This window comes from Lissotriton helveticus, chromosome 4_1, assembly GCF_964261635.1.
Source record: "Lissotriton helveticus chromosome 4_1, aLisHel1.1, whole genome shotgun sequence".
NCBI classification, from domain to species: Eukaryota; Metazoa; Chordata; class Amphibia; order Caudata; family Salamandridae; genus Lissotriton; species Lissotriton helveticus.
Genome location: NC_136063.1, coordinates 251,908,942 through 251,930,587, shown reverse-complemented (window position 1 = coordinate 251,930,587; position 21,646 = coordinate 251,908,942). Strand labels below are relative to the sequence as shown.

At 43.6% G+C, this 21,646-nt stretch overlaps 1 protein-coding gene across 1 annotated transcript in view; it reads left to right on the top strand.

Annotated features, from left to right (window-relative positions):
• TG (thyroglobulin) overlaps window positions 1-20,761 on the top strand; it is an 825,201-nt gene extending 804,440 nt beyond the window's left edge. The window contains exons 46-48 of the mRNA XM_078686739.1: window positions 13,476-13,616; window positions 14,882-15,072; window positions 20,298-20,761. Of these exons, the coding sequence (XP_078542865.1) occupies window positions 13,476-13,616; window positions 14,882-15,072; window positions 20,298-20,419 (454 nt within the window). The 3' untranslated portion in view covers window positions 20,420-20,761. The remainder of the gene's footprint in view (window positions 1-13,475; window positions 13,617-14,881; window positions 15,073-20,297) is intronic.
• The last annotated feature ends 885 nt before the right edge of the window (window positions 20,762-21,646 follow it).

Genomic DNA, 21,646 nt, shown 5'->3' with positions numbered 1-21,646 from the left:
CAAGTGTGCGTGTCTGTTTGGCCGCCTAAGACCTTAAGTGTCTACCACTCCACATTACTGCAAACGTGATGCATGTCATTGTGGCCCCGCCTCTGCCTTCTCCCTAACCTTGGCTGGCAATAAGGTTAGAAAACTAAAATGATAATAAAATGGTTTTATTATCCTATTATTTTTCAGTGGTTCAACACTTCTTTTCTGTCTAGCAACCTGGCTGTGGGCATCTATCTATCTATCTATCTGTCTGTCTGTCTGTCTGTCTGTCTATCTATCTGTCTGTCTGTCTGTCTGTCTGTCTGTCTGTCTGTCTGTCATTGTCTGCCTGGCTGCCTGCACGGCAATCTCTCTGTCTTTCTTTAGGGTTGACAGCACAATCTTTCCCTGTATGGTTTATGGCCCCATCTCCAAAGCTTTGCAAAGACTCAACCAGCCTGATATGAGGTTTAATGAGGAGACAATGACATGTACCGAGAGAGGAGTGGACTGATGCCACACACGAGACCCGAGATACCTGCAGGCACTGGGACTCGTAGTAAAAACAATCAATGCCGTCTCGGAAAGTCAGAGGCAGGTTATAAGGTATAAAAAGCATTGGCAAAGCCACTGGGCACGTGTTATTTTTAGAGGAAGTAGTTGGTCATAGTTAGATGTTTGTGTACGTTTACCCCAGCTGGCCTAGATGTCATTATAAATCAACATATGTTGCAACATGTAAGTTAGGAGTACAGTCCCTTCGCTGGACAAACTGCAATTTAAATACCTGTGTGCCAAACTTTTGTAATTCCTCAATTTCCAGTATGAAACGTGCCCAGTTACTGCTGTTTCACAAAATATTGCATTTCAAGTAATATTTTCCCATGGGGAACTAAGAAACATTTTCTCCTTAACCAAGGGATTTTTTTCACTAGTCCTTGCGGGTATCTTGTGTGACTTCTCTGTGTGAGGTATGCCTTTATGGAAAATAATGACTCAAACTACAGCAAAATGTGTTTCATGCAATACATGTAATTTGGGAAAATTATACATGTTTCACCAAAAAACCCTCACATTTCAGCAGCTTAGCTTTGCTAAGCTGTATCGTCACACAAGTTATGAAAATAAATTAAAAGATTAAGATTACGTTGTTAGTGGTGAACTTAAGAAGCTTACATTGTAAAATATTACATAGTATATACTTTTGTGTGACCTCCGTGTTAGATGTTTCACTGAAATGCGAGAACGTTTGGACTGTCCACTTTATTATGGAATTGTGGTACCCAAAACAGTGAATGAAGTATGTGCTAGTTAAATTCAATGTAATTTCAAAAAGGGGGTGGTGATGGACAGAGTATCTGAGTTAATCAGAACACTCCTACCCAGTCAACAGATCAGGGCTTGATCCATCACCGTTTTTTAGCTCACTGCACCAACCCAGTTCAGAACCTGGCTATATGCAAATTAGTCTGTCCCTGGCCCAGTGCATCATGGGAACAGGGCAGACCAAACTACCAAGCCAATTCTTCACTGGAAAGGAAACAAGCTTCCGGGGACCGGTTTCTGGCATTACAGCCGTCTTCGGCCCGGCTTGCTTGAATCCTGATGGTGCAGTGAGCAAGGGACTCATGTCTGAGCATACCCTTCCACACTCATGGTGGCCAAAATAATTTCAAAAAGGGGTTGGTGATGGACAGAGTATCTGAGTTAATCAGAACACTCCTACCCAGTCAACAGATCAGGGTTTGATCCATCACCGTTTTTTAGCTCACTGCACCATCCCAGTTCAGAACCTGGCTATATGCAAATTAGTCTGTCCTTGGCCCAGTGCATCATGGGAACAGGGCAGACCAAACTACCAAGCCAATTCTTCACTGGAAAGGAAACAAGCTTCCGGGGACCGGTTTCTGGCATTACAGCCGTCTTCGGCCCGGCTTGCTTGAATCCTGATGGTGCAGTGAGCAAGGGACTCATGTCTGAGCATACCCTTCCACACTCATGGTGGCCAAAATAATTACAAAACGGGGGTGGTGATGGACAGAGTATCTGAGTTAATCAGAACACTCCTACCCAGTCAACAGATCAGGGCTTGATCCACCACCGTTTTTTAGCTCACTGCACCATCCCACTTCAGAACCTAGCTATATGCAAATTAGTCTGTCCCTGGCCCAGTGCATCATGGGAACAGGGTAGACCAAACTACCAAGCCAATTCTTCACTGGAAAGGAAACAAGCTTCCGGGGACCGGTTTCTGGCATTACAGCTGTCTTCGGCCCGGCTTGCTTGAATCCTGATGGTGCAGTGAGCAAGGGACTCATGTCTGAGCATACCCTTCCACACTCATGGTGGCCAAAATAATTTCAAAAAGGGGGTGGTGATGGACAGAGTATCTGAGTTAATCAGAACACTCCTACCCAGTCAACAGATCAGGGCTTGATCCATCACCGTTCTTTAGCTCACTGCACCATCCCAGTTCAGAACCTGGCTATATGCAAATTAGTCTATCCCTGGCCCAGTGCATCATGGGAACAGGGCAGGCCAAACTACCAAGCCAATTCTTCACTGGAAAGGAAACAAGCATCCGGGGACCGGTTTCTGGCATTACAGCCGTCTTCGGCCCGGCTTGCTTGAATCCAGATGGTGCAGTGAGCAAGGGACTCATGTCTGAGCATACCCTTCCACACTCATGGTGGCCAAAATAATTTCAAAAAGGGGGTGGTGATGGTCAGAGTATCTGAGTTAATCAGAACACTCCTACCCAGTCAACAGATCAGGGCTTGATCCATCAACGTTTTTTAGCTCACTGCACCATCCCAGTTCAGAACCTGGCTATATGCAAATTAGTCTGTCCCTGGCCCAGTGCATCATGGGAACAGGGCAGACCAAACTACCAAGCCAATTCTTCACCGGAAAGGAAATAAGCTTCCGGGGACCGGTTTCTGGCATTACAGCCGTCTTCGGCCCGGCTTGCTTGAATCCTGATGGTGCAGTGAGCAAGGGACTCATGTCTGAGCATACCCTTCCACACTCATGGTGGCCAAAATAATTTCAAAAAGGGGGTGGTGATGGACAGAGTATCTGAGTTAATCAGAACACTCCTACCCAGCCAACAGATCAGGGCTTGATCCATCACCGTTTTTTAGCTCACTGCACCATCCCAGTTCAGAACCTGGCTGTATGCAAATTAGTCTGTCCCTTGCCCAGTGCATCATGGGAACAGGGCAGACCAAACTACCAAGCCAATTCTTCACTGGAAAGGAAACAAGCTTCCGGGGACCGGTTTCTGGCATTACAGCCGTCTTCAGCCCGGCTTGCGTGAATCCTGATGGTGCAGGGAGCAAGGGACTCATGTCTGAGCATACCCTTCCACACTCATGGTGGCCAAAATAATTACAAAAAGGGGGTGGTGATGGACAGAGTATCTGAGTTAATCAGAACACTCCTACCCAGTCAACAGATCAGGGCTTGATCCATCACCGTTTTTTAGCTCACTGCACCATCCCAGTTCAGAACCTGGCTATATGCAAATTAGTCTGTCCCTGGCCCAGTGCATCATGGGAACAGGGCAGACCAAACTACCAAGCCAATTCTTCACTGGAAAGGAAACAAGCTTCCGGGGACCGGTTTCTGGCATTACAGCCGTCTTCGGCCCGGCCTGCTTGAATCCTGATGGTGCAGTGAGCAAGGGACTCATGTCTGAGCATACCCTTCCACACTCATGGTGGCCAAAATAATATCAAAAAGGGGGTGGTGATGGACAGAGTATCTGAGTTAATCAGAACACTCCTACCCAGTCAACAGATCAGGGCTTGATCCATCACCGATTTTTAGCTCACTGCACCATCCCAGTTCAGAACCTGGCTACATGCAAATTAGTCTGTCCCTGGCCCAGTGCATCATGGGAACAGGGCAGACCAAACAACCAAGCCAATTCTTCACTGGAAAGGAAACAAGCTTCCGGGGACCGGTTTCTGGCATTACAGCCGTCTTCGGCCCGGCTTGCTTGAATCCTGATGGTGCAGTGAGCAAGGGACTCATGTCTGAGCATACCCTTCCACACTCATGGTGGCCAAAATAATGTCAAAAAGGGGGTGGTGATGGACATAGTATCTGAGTTAATCAGAACACTCCTACCCAGTCAACAGATCAGGGCTTGATCCATCACCGTTTTTTAGCTCACTGCACCATTCCAGTTCAGAACCTGACTATATGCAAATTAGTCTGTCCCTGGCCCAGTGCATCATGGGAACAGGGCAGACCAAACTACCAAGCCAATTCTTCACTGGAAAGGAAACAAGCTTCCGGGGACCGGTTTCTGGCATTACAGCCGTCTTCGGCCCGGCTTGCTTGAATCCTGATGGTGCAGTGAGCAAGGGACTCATGTCTGAGCATACCCTTCCACACTCAAGGTGGCCAAAATAATTTCAAAATCCGCTAACAATGTGCATGAACAGAGGTGTTGTTTTTTGTGGCCAACAATAGTGGTGGCACAAGCAGCAAAGTAGTTGCTGATGTATGAAAAACCTATGGAATTAACATTTTAAACATTTACGTATGGATACTAATTTGCTTTGTCTTTGATAACTGTAAGCATACTGTAAACAGAGTTTTTGTAAGGAAGCATATTGTTTTTTTTTGTTTTGACAGTTTTGGGTCATTTGGGAGAAAAATCAGTATGCATTGCTTTATGAGTAAAAGAAACAATTTAAAAAGAAAGTTGTAGCTAGTGAAAGTTAATGGAAAAGTATTATGAAAGAATGGGTGGTTAGATATGGCATTGCACAATGAGGCAAAGATGTATGTGTACACATGTTAGCAAATGAGACTTTTTTGCAAGATGAAAGTGGTACATTTGGTATGTATTAAGTAGTGTAAAGATGTTAGCTAATCCAGAATGACATTCATTTGTAATAGTTTTTATGCAAACTAATTGTTGATTCTGCATATTAATTATCGTGGAAATTGGCAATAGAGTCAACATTAGTGAGCAAATGTCCATTCGGGCATGCTTCCAGGTACCGATGGCAGGTTTATATAATTTCGAATATATTAAAGACGGCACTGACAATGGCCCCAATTTATACACATTCTCAAAGACTACATATGACAAAAGAATAAAGGAGCAATAGTACCGTAACATACATAAAAGTCCAGTAAATTTGTTGCATCTTTTAGAAAGCCTTTGTGCCTGCCTGTCAACCTTTACTCACAAAAGCAAATAAAAAGAAATAAAAGAAAAAGTAAAACCTCTGTTAATGACTGTATGTTCAAGCTGTCATAGAGAATGCAAACTGCACATACTTTAGCCACATTTATCCCACTTATTCACCATATTAATTATGGGAAACATCCTTTACAACGCAACTTTTACCATACAGTGATATTACAACGCAGGTTTTACAACGAAAACCATTACAACGCATTGCGCTGGGGGGCGCTCTAGGATAGGGAATAGATTTAATTTACTATCCAACACCTTCCCTAGTGTCCACGGGGACTGGAGTTGGAATAGTAAATTAAACTATTCACTATCCAGCACCCCAAAGCGCTATGCGTTGTAATGGTATGCGTTGTAAAAACTGCGTTGTAACAGCATGCGTGGTAAAAGCATGCATTGTAACATCATACATCCTTAATTATACATGAAACCAGTACTAAAGACACCAGAAATGCTAGCGTCTTTTTTGTCAGCAGTCACTGCAGATAATGATGTTAGGACACATTTCATAAACAGGAAAGATGCTACGACTATAGAGGATCACAATTTGATCATGTTTTCAAGGAGTGTTCAAGACAGAATAATATTGTGACAATAGTAGTGTAGCATTTTATTTGCATCTTTATGTAAGCCTACATTCACATTGAGCTTTAATTTGAGAACAAAGAAAACGTCTAAAAAAGATTATGATATGGTGACACAATAAAACAAGGGATGATTACTAAAAATTGCTGTATCTTTATGGCAGGCTACGGCATCAGAATAACTCACACTTCTTAAACAAAAATGCCAGATTTAATCAATTAAAATGTTGGTGCAAGAGCAAAGTACATGAAGGATGTGCCCAAGAAGACCTTACACATTTACCTTCAAGATTACAGACTGATCAGCCATGTAGTGAGGTTCAAGACCACACCTTGTGCAATTTGAGATTGTGTTGCTATGTGACCTCCACCACGATCACTTTAAAAAGCATATCTTTATTCTTTTAATTTGACCTAACAGGAAAAAACTTAAATGCTCAAGAAACGGGGTATGCCTCTTTGCCATCCTCTCTGCCCTGTGACTCAAATGTTTTTCAGTGTGCGTTTGCAGTGGCACTGCCAGTCGTGGGTCATAATGCACTTTTTCGCATTGTATTTCTGTTTTTTTTTCTTCTCAAATCAGGATAGTTTGCAAAAAGAAATGGGCTAAAGCACCGTAGAAATATATGCAACTATATTCAGAAATCAGTGCCCCTTGGTATATTTAGAGAACAAACATGAGTTTTTGCTCCAGATATAGCATACATATAAATATTTACTTTTGAAAGCACCGTATAAGTCTTCATGTGCAGCTTGTGAGAAAAACCTATTCTTTTGATATCATTGATGTGTGTCACTTTCCAATTGAATGTAATGAGGCAAGGTACTTACAGTAAGCTAAGAGATCTATGCCTTTTATTACAACGTAGAACTCCCATTACCTTTGGAAGGAGACTGCATGGGCATTTATGTACTACATAGAGGATAATCACTTTACGCACTTACTTTCGAACTAGATTGTATTTGTACTATTGCATTCAAATTATTCTTTATTGGTAAAGGATATAATAGTTTGGAGTTGGTTTACTTTTTAATTACTATTTTTTGAGCAACCCGAGAAATCCTTAGTGGATTTTAGTGCCTGCTTAAAAAGATCTACATGTAACATGCACCGGTTCAATCGTTGTATAGCACATTCTACTGATCATCCTTTTTAAATTGATAAAAGGGTGAGATAACGTTCAGTTTGTGAGGCATACTGTGTAAACGAACTCACCAACAAAGGGACACATGCGGATACAGTTCACTTGCAGAACAAATTAACAATTAAGGTGTCGATTCCGATGCCACTCAGAAGCGCTCCGAATCGGATTCATGTTTGCCGAATCCGATTTGGAACCCTTGTTTCCAACCGAATCGGACACACTTCCCAATGACCGAGGCCTGGAAACCGTGAGGGCTGTCTGAATCAGTTCTGAAAGGCATTCAGACATGTCGCGCCTTTCGGAGCCAAATCATACAGCTCTATGGACTCGGTTTTCCGAGCGAGGAAGTATGGTGACTGATTTGGACAGCTATTCCGATTCGGTTTCTCCCAAACTGATCTGCTGCTAGAATTGGTCTTTGGGGGCCCATAGCAAGCCCCCCTTCCCACAGGCCCTCCGAATCGGGCTCGTGGGGGTACTCATGAGTCCCCCGTACCCATACATGCACAGTGTGGCAGGCACCATGGGGTGCCCGCTAAAGGGTGCACGCTTTTCCCCAGCCACCCCTTTCTCTAACGGGAGCCTGTGTTCTCATTCGGAACACAGGCTCCCATAGAAGTCAATTGGAGTCCTACCGACTCGTATCTGGAAGAATCCGGATGCATCCAAATTTTTCGGTCAGACCCCCCGATCTGAGTCGTTCCGAAAGCATTCCGGAACCGATTCGGTCAGAATGCTTTCCAGAAGGATCGGAATCGGCCCCGAAGAGGTAACTTTATCAAAATTTCGAGCGGAGCAGCAACCAAAAATGGTGCTCTGCTTTGCATGAAAGGGAGAGAGCAGAACAGAGCCATATCTACTGCAGTAGGGTATTGTTTCTTTATTCCCGAGCACCGGCCAGGGCGGACTGGGAACCAAAAGTCGCCCTAGCAAAAAATACTCAAACCAGCCCGCTCCCTTTGTTTCCTTGTTTAAGCTCTTGTTCCATCAATTAATTTTCTTCTCCCTAAATGATCGCTTTCTTTCTCTTGTCCCCCTCCCTTGATCTGTCTCTCCTGAAGCTCCTTGTACCTGCTGCAATTAACCTCAGGAACCTGAGGAAAGTGACAGAGGCACCTGGAGCACCCTCTGGCTTTCAAAACCAGCCTCCAACGCAGTGCTTAATTTGAGCTGGTGGTTTCCAGTGATCAGCACCGGCATTTAATCATCAGCACTGACGCTTTCCATGAGCACTAGTTAAGGACACCTTCATTTATAGGGAGATGAAGTGATTTGCCCAAAATCACAGGATGTTGAGCCAACGCTGAGATTCGAACCTGGTTCCCCAATTCTGGTCAGCAGCTCTGGCCATTACGCCACATCATCCCCCAATTTTTATGGTTAGTAGTTGGTTCCGTTTTAGGTAGTGCTAACAGGAGAAATGGGCTGGCACAAGCTGCCTCCTGACGATTGCACTTATGTTTTTTACAAATTAACTACTGCTCCAAAGGGGGAAACGTCCGGTGGAGAAAAATGTGTGGCTCAATCAATCAATCAATCAATCAATCGCACTACTTACCCGTGAAGGTCTCAAGGCGCTGGAGGGTGGGGAATGCTGCTACTGCTCGAAAAGCCAGGCCTTGAGGAGTCGTCTGAAGTCAGCAGCTCTGGCCATTACGCCACATCTTCCTCCAATTTTTATGGTTAGTAGTTGGTTCTGTTTTAGTTAGTGCTAATAGGAGAAATGGGCTGGCACAAGCTGCCTCTTGACGATTGCACTTATGGTTTTTTTACAAATTAACTACTGCTCCAAAGGGGGAAATGCCCGGTGGAGAAAAATGTGTGGCTCAATCAATCAGTCATAGCATTTGTAAAGCACACTACTTACCCGTGAAGGTCTCAAGGCGCTGGGGGGTGGAAAATGCTGCTACTGCTCGAAAAGCCAGGTCATGAGGAGTCTTCTGAAGTGAGCAGCTCTGGCCATTATGCCACATCATCCCCCAATTTTTATGGTTAGTAGTTGGCTCTATTTTAGGTAGAGCTAACAGGAGAAATGGGCTGGCACAAGCTGCCTCCTGACGATTGCACTTATGTTTTTTTTACAAATTAACTACTGCTCCAAAGGGGGAAATGCCCGGTTGAGAAAAATGTGTGACTCAATCAATCAATCAATCATAGCATTTGTAAAGTGCACTACTTACCCGTGAGGGTCTCAAGGCGCTGGGGGGTGGGGAATGCTGCTACTGCTCGAAAAGCCATGTCTTGAGGAGTCTTCTGAAGGTCAGCAGGTCTTGGGTCTGTCGTAGGTGGATGGGGAGGGTGTTCCAGGTCTTGGCGGCGAGGTGGGCGATTGATCTGCCGCCAGAGGTCGCTCTGGCTTGCGTTGATGGCCTTTGAGCTTGCTTTGTGCCAGACACATGGCCTAGCACCCTAGTGCAAAGGTGTGTGAGTGATCTGTAGCATAGGGTTTTGTACAAAATACTATACTTAGATAATATTTAAAAACCATGGATGGATTTATAGGAAGGATGCACCCAAGATGCATAGTTTAGCGTTACTTTAAGGCAACTTTCCAGCTTACATATAATTCTGCACTGGAAAGTAAAACCAAATTCAACAATTTGTGCTAGTTTGTCATCTTTGTGACACAAACCTGCCACAAATTGTTAGTACATGTACCCCTAAGATTCATTGCAAAATGTGGATCTGTTGTTTCCTTAAGCATTAAGCTTGAGTTACTTGGCCCTTTTACACAGTGGGCAGCCGAGTATTCTCTATGACAGTGTGCTTTACTATATTATCAAAAGTGGAACGCTAAACTGTATTCCACATTTTTCCTTCAAATACTCAAACTTTAAAATGTCCTTGATTAATTATTGGTGAGCTCCTAACAAGCGTGCTGACAATTTTACAAGTTTCAAGTTCAGGCAAGAATTCAATACTAGAAATAATGCAGAAAATGACATATTGCAGAGGCCTTAATCTGACCAGGTTTGAGGAATTCTTGGAAGATATACCGCACTGTCCTGGCTTGCTGTGAGTACGTCATAATAGCAAAACAGTCTAGTGCACAAGAAACATGAAGTGGTCTCTTTGACACAGATAATCACCTGTTTTAGGGTTTGGCATGCATTTTTCGACATTCCCTTATAAATAATTACAGAGTCAAGAGAACACTGTAATAAAAATACTCCGAATGTAGATAGTATAGTGACTGTGAGCAAACACAAGGCAAATTGCGTTCTTCTCATGAAAAGTTGTTAAAAATGTTATTTTTTGTCAACTCTGGGGTGTAAGGTATTTTCAATTAGGTAACATCCATGCCCAGAAACAGAAAATTGTCATTAGCGAAATTAAAAAACTAACTTGAGTGCATAGGTGTAGCCTCCCTCATTTATTACCTCCTCTTGCGACTACCAATGTGGGCAATCGCTTTCATTTCAAAATGAGTACAGTCCAGGATACTATTCAGCAGGAACCATGAGGGGGAAGTTTTGTTGGACCCTGTGAAGAACTTGAGTGGAGCTGGTGGAGTCCTCCAGGGGGAATGTCTGGATCCAGCCAAAATTAAAGGGGTTTAAAATGGTGGATCAATCAAGCACGGTGACGTATGAGTCCTGTGAGTTATCCGTAGGGATGGGTGGAATTTGCGGAGTCGCGCTACACAAAGCTCTGCGAAACGGTAAAAAATCTCCGCAAGCACACAGAGTTCCGCGAACACGCGGAATTGCTTGTTCCGCCCGATAGCGATGCTTTTTTCCTGTTCGCGTACACTGTTTGCGTGCTCAGGGAGGGGGGGGAGAATATCTGGCGAACGCACATTTTAAAAAAAAGCAACCGAGCAAAAAATTTCACGGTCGCGGATCGCAGAATTTTTGCCTATTCTGCGTTCTCCGCAGAAAGCCAAATTACCCAAATTCTGCGAGCGGAACGGAATTTTCCGCCCAGGCCTAGTTATCCCACAAACAGAGGTCTATTTCTTTGTTAGACTCTGGCAAAAACAGCCAGAATTTACATTTTTTGATAACTTTTGGTGTACAAACCAAAATCTTTATGCTAATGTGGCACATGTCACAAATTTTCCAAGGCACAAAAACTTGTCTTTCAGAACGCCTAGTGTTCATGCATTCCTGGAAAAAATGCATTTCGCCAGCAGAAATAGCGTAATAGTAACTCATCCTCATTTTTAAGAGAGCACCTATGTGCTCTTCAACTGAACCGCAGACCCTCTCACCCCCACTCAGTGCCTTGAGACCTTCACAGGTGAATAGTCTCTCTCTGTAAGAACCCTGAATGATTGATTGAAGAGAGCATCCTGGAAAAACAATATTAATTCTTGCCATTAATTCAACTTAGTAAATCAATCCGGCCAAACACTGCAGAATCGAAGCAGGATTACACAAATGCAAAGACTGCATGAAAGACTGAACAAATTAACTCAATGCATGATAATATTTGCCACTGATGTAGCCTGTATTTTGTGGTTTTTAGGGCCAAACTCAGGAGCATATTATCAAAGACCGGTGTTAAAATTATCGCCATTTTATCGGCAGGAAACCCCCGATAAAACAGCGATAATGGGCTTGATAATACTCCCTTGTTAATTCCCATAGAAGCCCATGTTCTTGTGTTAACATGGGCTTCTGTGGGAATTAACAAGGGCGTATTATCAAGCCCATTATCGCCATTTTATCAGCAGTTTCCTGCCGATAAAACAGCGATAATTTTAACACCTGTCCTTGATAATATGCCTCTCAGTTCTTGTAATCATGAGGTAGACGGACATTAGTAGCACCTTCCTGGCCAAGGGTTAAAGGGCTGGACTGGCCATTGCGGGCATCGGGCATTTGCCTGGGAGGCTGGAAGGGTAGGGGTGGTTTTGGAGTGGTGGGGGCAGGTTTTGTGACGAGGAGACGGTTTTGCAGGGATGCTTTGGCTTATGTCTGTCTGTGTTGTTACCGACGAGGCACAGGGGTAAGTGATGCTGATTTTTTAAACTTACTATTTGGATCAGATAAGCTGAAGGCACAAGTTAGCACCCTCAAAGTTCAGTCCACTGACAGTAGGTGGTCAGGGCAATGGGTCATGAAAGACGTCACTGGCATTGTAGATGAAAGAGAGAGGGAATGATGAAAAGATGACTGATGGTAATATGACCAACTTGCATTGCTCAATATGTCGTCAATTGCAAGAGCCATGAGACTTACCACTGGAAGTAAAGTGGGCTGGGAGTGGAGAAATATTTAGCTCTCAGGTAGAAGTAAATATATATTGATCCTTGGGAATTAATGACTCCAACTTTTCAAGCAATCCATTTGGTGCTTTTTTGTCTGCTTGAACTTTTTCAGACCCAATTCTTGTGGATAGTTAACTACATAATTCAACTGCTGCACATTGAGGTATAACGGGGGTATTATTGCAATCCAAATGACACTCGGTCCAAGTTGAGTGAGGTGTCAATTGTTGATTAGAGGCTAGTTTAATGTGCAGGGGCGTGTTGTTTCTAATACTAAGAAAGCAGGACCCCTTCAAAGAACTGTTTTGGTACAGTTATATTGCATCGTGGCAGTCAATTACTCAACGATTGACTCTTCATTATGTACTTTAAGTATCGAAGATAATAATGTGGTTTCAGTGCCCAGTCGTACGGGTGATCATTATATAAATGTAAGCAAGTAGAAGAGGATGAGGAGCAGATGCTACTGATACTGATGACGCTAACTGGACAGTGACAATCATTGGGGTCCTTTCTCTGCTCTAGTGCACCACCTCCTAATTATTAGAGTCCAAGTACCTCGACCCTCAATGTGCTTTCCCAGTAGGCGTGTGGTCATAGAGGAACCTGAGACCTACAAAAGAGTCACTCAGATCCCGACACTGTTCAAGGTTTCAAAGGTCTCCTTGATCTATCAAGACCCCCAGAATAGAGATCCAAGTAGACCCCTGCTGAGTGGTCAATTTACAGTTCAGAAAAACATTCTCATTTATGAGAGAATAGTGAGGGGTATGGCCACTTTCTTTTACATTTGCAAAATCAATAACTGATAGTTTAATAGCCAGTATGTATGATACTACTTCTTGTTGTGATGTACATGTGTTTCAAACGTACATTTCATGTACTGTACAAAAACACATGCCAGTGCAGAACATGTGAATCCTTTTTTCTGCGTTTCTAATTAAATCCAATCCCTGCATGTGGAATCAGTCTGTGCCCTCATTTCCAGTCGGATTTGAATCCATGCATTTGGTGTTTTCTTTGCAATTGCCCTTGTCCACAAAGCAAGTCATGTGCTTTGCTACTAGGCCACACAATGGAATGTGATGGTCTCAGTTTGCCTAATTGTTTGGCTACTGATCCACGAATTTGACTTCGTGTAATGCAACTGGTGCTAATGTACAGCGCTCAAGGTCGAGTTTACGCTACATAAAACTGGAAAATAAATCTGTAGTGATTGCTATGTCTCCTTGGGATGGTGCAATTAAATTTGAAGATTATATTTGATAGGTTCGAGTTTGATCAGCACAAATGTGCTGAAAACACAGCAGACACTCAGTGTGCCTTTCTTTTTTTTTTCCCAGTTTTGGCTTGGAGCTTCCAGAGGACGTGGTCTTCATACTTGGCCTCCCACTACGCCCGCAGTATAAGAGGCAATTTACAGAAGAAGAAAAAAGACTTTCCCTAAAGATCATGCAATACGCTGCAAATTTTGTAAAGTCTGGGTATGTAAAAATGTCTTCAGTGTCTGCCTCTGGACATTTGGTTAACACAAATTGAAATGTCTTTCATGAAATAACATTGGATTGCTTCATCAACTACGGGTGGACCCAGAGATCAACCGTACAGTAAAATCAATTTTGGTTTTCAGATACATCAACAAGTATGCAACCAATCTCCATTGAAATACACTTTATGTAATTGTTTCTCAGGCATTTTCATTATGGCTATCCTGAAAGCCTGAATGGCTCCCACTGAAATCGGTTGACACAGATTTAGGGCCTGATTTAGATTTCGGCGGACAAGTTACTCCATCACAACGATGCTGGATATCCTGTGTGCTGAAATGTAAATCCCATAGGATAGTATGGGATTTATATTTCGGCGGATGGGATATTCATCACCGTTCTGACCAAATAACCCATCCGCCGAAATCTAAATCAGGCCTTAAGTAATGGACTGCGAAAATCTTGATTGACTTGAAAAAATGTAAATTACTACACAAGGCTGCTGTTCTTAATGAAGCACTGTATCTGGTCTGACTCTTACATGCTGCCTAGAAATTGTAAGTTAATTGAACAGAGGTGATTATTGTCTTTTTGAGCTAAAGTTGATTTGAGCATATGCATAACTACTTCTTTTTCCTTGTGCTTAAGAAATATTCAAATTCGGGGAAAAGAATAATTAATTAATTTTTTATTATAAATGACTTTACTTCTATAATTTGCTGCTAACAGCAAATTGATTATATGTGCTGAACATACAAATAACTTGTTATTATTAGTGGTCAATGTTGGTGCCCGGGGCTTGGATTCACTACTGACCAGGGTTCTGCTATGTAGCGTCAAAAAGACCAATTCTATGCCAGATGCTTAGGATAACATGTAAATAATTTCCGCTAAGAGTTGTATGTGAATCTACCTAATGTGGATATCATGACAGTCTGACATGGATCAAGTCCCTCTCGACCTACATTGGATACAACTGCTCTATGTTACAAGAAAAAAAAAGTGTATCAACGTTAAAGGTTGAGTGAAATGTTGCTTACCTTATTCATTTGTATTTGAAGAGAAATAGCAATTTTCCTTGCGGTATAAACATCTGCAGGTGTGCAAACCCAGTGTTTTTGTTTGGTTTTCACAGTGTTCAAAATCCATACAGCTTAAATTGTTGTGCCATATGGAGGTGTATTTTCCTTGTGCAGTATTCTCTTACTCTTCTTTGAATACTCATGGGTATTAGGACCTGACTGTCGGTTGTCTTTCTTTAGGAATCCAAACTACTCTTTCGACTTCTCACGAAAAGCCACCAGCAACTTACCACCATGGCCCATGTACCTCTCGCACAGTGATGGAGACAACTACAAAGAATTCACTGCATCCTTGGAAAATCACAAAGGGCTGAAGAAGGCCGATTGTTCCTTCTGGAACAAGTACATCCCAGCGCTAAAGGCATCAACTAGTAAGTTGTAGCCTAGTCTTTCACAGAGGGTTTCAATGGATCCTGTTCTGGTGATCCACACTTACATGGTGGAGGGTATGATATCAATGTAGCTTCTAAAATGTGCAGATATAGTAGTCAACAGGTCTCCGGGATTGTCACACAAAATGAAATACTAAGTTAGTCATTTCAGAGCCTTAAAATACCATCAGTTAATCTTTGGGGTTATATCCTAAGGCTTATTTGTTTTTTTAAACTCTTACCTGTTTGAAATGCAGGAACAGCTACTCTCTGGCACAAGGAAGATCATAGCAATCAACAAAATGTGCACTTAAGGAAGTGGGAGTTGTAAATTTTTATTAGTGTAAATTAAAAATGAGCAATATGTTCTTTTTATTTTTTGATCTCCTGCACCTTTCAAGATCTTTATGCACCAAAGACAATGTGGTTGACTGGGAAGGTAATGCAAGGTATGCTAAGACCTGCATAAGAGATAGAACTCATTAGGTATAACATTAGGTACATCTTCATGTATTAGTGCAATTTCCCCATTTCTTTCGCCCTGTCGTTTATATAAGGCGTGCCTAACAAGATTGAGGTGGAAGAAATACCTCTGCAGTCCAGAACAAATATTTATTTATGAAGCCTGCCGTGCTAAATCCGAGCCCAGATATCTATAAACACACACGCGCGTGGCACGAGGTGCTGCTTTATCTGTGAGTTGTTAACTTTACAATCTTATAGTAGAGCACTGAAGCAGCCTTTCCCCCAGGAAGGAGACTCAAACCCCAAGTCAGTGTTCCAGGACTTCTCACAGCCTGGGTGCCACCTCGCAGATGATAACCGGCTTTCTAGCCAGGCAAGGAGACATGACCTGTAAAGTCTACAGAGTTCTGGAGGAGCTGTGGATCTGCCTTCAGAGCACTTCAGACACAATCGTGGGCACCAGAGTCTTATGGACTCACCACAGACTTGACTTTCTAGACAAAAGCCGAATTAAACAATCACTGTGAACATTACCTGTCTGCTCTCCCATAGTTGATTAGGGTTTTCCCGCATCACTGTCCCTGTACTTGTGTATTATTGTGTTTTTCATAAAGTACTTTTCTTAGCAAAGATTAAGCACTGTCTAGACAATTTGCCCAAAACGTTGCAGCTGCCCGCAGTGAGGCGGCGCAGGTGGGAAGAAAGTAAAGGGGCCTGGCACCACTGTGCCTCCTCTGTCCCACTCAGGGACTTCACAACAAAATAAACATCACGTTGCAGCTGCCCACTGTCTGGTGGAGCAGCTTTGGCATCACCCTGGGCTCCGCGGCACCCCTTGAGCCCCACTGTAGGGCTCTACTTAATTAAACTTGCCCCCTCGTTGGAGCCACATGGTCTCTTGAAAACAACCGTGCCCAACGTAGGAGAGGCCCACAACGGCGGGACCGCTCAGGCACTGACAATGTGCCTCGGAATGCACCTCAATTGATTCCAGCCCCACTCACAGCTCACAGCTCTCAGTGGAACTCTGCACTCCTCTCTACACCTCAGGGCTCTCGGCTCCTCTGATGCCGCTGGGAAGGGTAACGGCAGTGTGCCCTGACTGGCGCTGCTCCCAGGGGCCTCGCCTCCTTCTCCTCTTAGCACCGTCCAGCGCGGGGTGGACTCCCGCCTGGCTTCTGCTCCCTGCACCCGTCCTCCTCTCTGCACGCAGCCAAGCTTTCCCTCGATTTCGGCTGCACTTCCTCTGACAGGCCCCGCCCACAGTCAGGCGCTGGTGCCTGACTTACTGTCTTCTGCACTCTCTTCTTGGCGGCTCAGGCCGTGCAGTGATTTCTCTCTAGACTGCGGGATGGGCACCCGCAAAAAGGCACCATAATGCGGGGTGGGCAGCCGCAATTTTTAAGCATCCATAAAGAGCGGTAGGCTTCCGCTCTGCAACAAATATGTGGGGTGGGCACCCGCTCCTCTTGGCATCACGGGGCAATCCCTACGCTGGGGATTCCCTCTTAAAGGGCTGCAGCTCAGCACTGCGCAGCCCATACGCTCTCCCCTTCCCTGGGGGAATTAGAAAACAAACCACAGCGCTCACGAGGCGCTAGAAGCAGTCAAAAAGTCCTTTAAGGTCCTGGAGATCAAGGGGGCAATGCAGGGCCCAGAGAGGCAAGCCCTCGTGGCAGTTCCTCCTGGGCCCCAGCAGCAGCAGCACGCCCCAACAGGAGTCAGGAACAGCACACCAGCATCATGGAAGAGAACCAACTCATGGGGTCACAGCCCCTATATTTATACTACATAATCTCTTTGTCTGTAGTGCAGGGCTTGGTGAACCAGATGCAACTGGCTCAGGGGGGATTTGGAGCACTATGATTTCCAAGCTCCTCTTCCCCTTTGTCAGGTGGGGGCTAGGTGATCTGACACACCAGAGGGGGCGGAGCCAGCATTGTACAGGCTGAGCACAGTCCTATTAAGAGTCAGGGGATTACTCCTCCCACTACTCCCAACCCAGATGTCCCATTCATCCTAGTGCTGACTCACCCTGCCCCTCCTGGAGCCACACACACCTCCCAGCCGCTGTCACTCACAAGCCAGACATGCAATTTACATCAGGCAGGCAGACACATACCACACAGAAATGCCAACTTCTAAAAGTTGGATTTCCCAAATAGTCACAATAAAAATGCGCACACCATTGCGCAGCTTTTATTATTCCAATTTCATACATGCCAGATTTGACCACACTGCTCCTCCCATACCAGGAATTACCACTGACAAACACTGATCAGAGAATCCTCAATGCATTCCTATGGGTGGGCAGGGCAATCTCAGCAATGTAACACAAGGAGCGCACACACTTTACACTGGACCACGGTGCCCAGAGGCCTAAAACCACCAAGATCATGTCGGAAATAAGGCGGGGAGAAAGGCAAAAAGTTTAGGGATGACCCTGCAAAAAAGGCCAAGTCCAACAATGACCATTAGTTAAGATTGATTAATTCTCCCATTGACATCCATCGCTACGTTTCCTTCTAACTTCCTCCGTACTTGTACACTAAAGTCAAGTAGTAATGCATGTGACACTACGTCTTTTCACCCTCAATAACATCACAGAAGATGACACCGCACAAACAGTAAACAAAATGATTTTTTCAAGATTCTTTTTTGAAAACTTACACTTACAGGATGTCAAAAAGTTTTTCTCTGCCAGCCCCATACACGGAACGGGATACAGAAGCTGAGAAGCTCTGTATTTAGTTGGGGACTGATGAAGGAGAGCAGAGTCTCAAGATACGTGGACCCTACGGCTGTGACGCGGCCACACACATAATTGCTAAGTCGAATGTATGGCTGGTACTTAAAATTCTTTTATGAAAACAAAATAGCAGAGTAACATATATCTTTTGGTCCTTACGAATGCCATTACACTTTATTGAGTCTTTCCTGGCATGTTGCCCAATTAAATGGGGTATTTACCCCTGTATACTCAGTTTTTAACTCTATCCAATGGGGGCACTAGAATAAAGGACCATTTTCGCCCACCATGAGATTGTTTTATCCATACTATTTTTGCACTTTGCCCCTCACTTTCATACATCTACATTGCTCATCTTAAAAACAGAACACCTCCCTCCTCCCCTTTGCTCTTTGGGGACCTATAGCCCACACTGGGGGGCATAATATCAAGGAACGGTGTTGAAATTATCGCCGCTTTAGCCCAGAACATGGGCTTCTATGGGAATTCACAAGGGCATATTATCAAGCCCATTATCGCCGCTTTAGCGGCCGTTTTCTGCCGCTCAACCGGTGATAATTTTAACGCCGTTCCTTGATAATATGCACCTGGGTACCTTGCTGTCCCAGTGTGAGGAGCTTATGATGAAGCATGTCACCTTCGGATGAGTGAGGATTCTTATCCTATCAGCGAAGTGCTCTCTTGTCTTGTCTCTCTTTTTTCGCTTACACTCGGACCACTAATTTGTACGTCGTGTGTGTTAGTATAAAAAGTTTTGAAAGCAGTCATATTAAGCAAGCTAGTGAAAGTACACAAAAGCTAAATGCCTTTTGCTTTTATAGCATGAGTAATCAGACCAGCTGCATCGCTTAGGCTGCTGAGCAGTTCACATAGGCTGGAGCTGCAATGTAGGATTGCGATTCCTAACCCTAGATCTGAAGTAAAGTGTCTGCCCTTGGTGCTTGGCTGGCAACTAACAGTCGGGTTCTCTTGGCCCCATTCACAAAACCTTTTGCAACTGTTAATCTATGTACACATGGGGGGAATGGGTGGCTGAGATGTTAGTAGCAAAGGGCGGTTTGCTTGGAGAGCCAGTGAACTACCCCAGGGTGGGAAAAGGAACTTTATAGGGGTTCAGAAGAGGTCTTCCATGGGAGAGAAATTTGTATTTTGTTATTCAATGAAAAACGTTGCATGATACTGCACAGCACTGACATAAGAAGCTAAATACAGTACTACCACTAGAATTTCAGAGTACAGATGTCAGTGGTACTGGATTTTCCATTCATACAGATTTCTGTCTGCGATATCTGGATTTGCCAGTGGGATTGCCCTTATCAAGTACACAGATTTGTGGTGGTGTTATTTAAATTTGTAGGCTTAAGAAACCTGCTGTGGTATGGCAGCCGTATATTGTGCAGAACTTGATTGAAGCACCTTTTGAAGCATATAATGTGTTTTTCATTGTTGCTAGTGGTATTTCATTGCAAATCTTTCTGCACAACAAATTAAAATAGTGCCAATAGGCTTTGTCATTGGCAAATACATATCATGCAAAACAAATCTATTTACATGACACTGCCAATACTGGTGTCAACTTCAAAAACGTTTGTGTCATACTTCCTGGAAAGTTTTGTTTTCAGTTACCATTGCAATGTATCTATCTGAGTGCACCCCCATTTACTGATGTTTAGGTCTCTTTTGGTGTGCTTGCACTTGTTGCAAATTCTTTAAAATATAAATAGAGTGCACTTTGGTTCCACCCAGAGAGTATAACTCTCTTACTTCAATTTATTGGTTGTTTGGTATATCATTTCGCTTCCTATAGAGAGCATTGATTTCAATTCAAGGGGGGCTATCTTACATCTCAAAATCATCGCACGATAAATACTTGTTCTCATAGATGCACATTACACAGCATCCGTGTTTTGTTTTTTCATTGCAGGGAGCATTTTTTTTTTAAATAATTGAGTCAAGACTCAAAATGCAAGCCAGACCTGTTGCCTTTGCTAATGCTTCTTTTTCTTTTCAGGTGCAAAATTACCTTTAGAACAATCTACAGAATCGAGTCTCAAGGACACAGTAAATGGCTCAAGCCCCTTTGCTCAAGTTACACAGAGCCCGCCAATGAAAGGAGCTGATGCTTACAATTAATGCACACTCGATACCACCGTCATGTTTTCTCATCAAAGGGCTGAGCAAAAGAACGTCTTGTTAGTGATACTATCAAATGTGCCTTATTCAGTTGGTCAATTTTCTTCTTAAATGAAATATTTTATTATTTTAAAGTTTTTTGTTCCTAAAATTGTACATGTGTATTACTTTTTCTGCTAACAAGTCGGCCGAACAATGCTTCTGCGTTTCGAGCTGTGGACAGTGTTTAAAAGCTTCTGTACAACATAATAAGTGAAAATATATAAACGTGTGCACATTGGGAAATTTGTATGGCTGTTATTTTCACTGCAAACCGATTTGTCAATAAATGAATAAATCCTGTTGCTGCTGTCTTTGTATGAAGTGGTTGGGAACCGGGGCGCATATTATCAACAACTAGCGACATTTATCGCTAAATAGGCTTAGCAACATTTTTTTTATCGCCAAGCATCGCCGGATTTTATCGCAGAGATAACGTGCTATTAGCAACGTTTATCTCAAATGCGATAACATTTCCGGCGTTAGCCGCGAAATGCGTGAATATCTATTCACGCATTATCGCCAATGGGGACTTAGCCAGAATATCCACCTCCCATTGGATATAATGGCTAAGAACTGGTCTGAGCAGGCATTAGGTTTTGGAGATATTTGCGCTTAGCGCGAATATTTCCATCGCTATGCCTGCGTTGATAATATGCGATAGCTATGTTAGCGACTGCTTTCAGTCGCTAACAGGTTGGGTACGCCCACTTTGCATGTCATTAGCCACATGCAATGCGGGCCCCAAACCACTTGCTATCCCCTACAAGCTGTCGCTAACTGCTGTTAGCGACAGCTTGCTAATAGGGCGATAGAATTATCGCCGCTTAGCGGCCGAAAAAGGCCTCTAAAGCGGTGATAATCTCTTATCGCCCGCCTTGATAATATGCCCCCCAGAAACAAGAACCTCTCGATAAACCCTCCAGGGAACTGTTCACATGTGTATGGCAGACACATCACCAGGGTGCAGGCAGACAGCAGAATGTTCAAGTGTGACAGGGAGAAAGAATTGTAACCATTTTGTCGGTACCTCCACGTTTTCTTGCAACGCGCTGCTCTTAGACAGCCCCTGAGACATTGTGATATGTATTTCTTCCTATATAGTTATGCAGCTGAAAAATAGCCCTGGGCGAAATGTAAATTATGCCGATGTAGTTTGCATAATTTCAGGAATTTCGCATCACACTT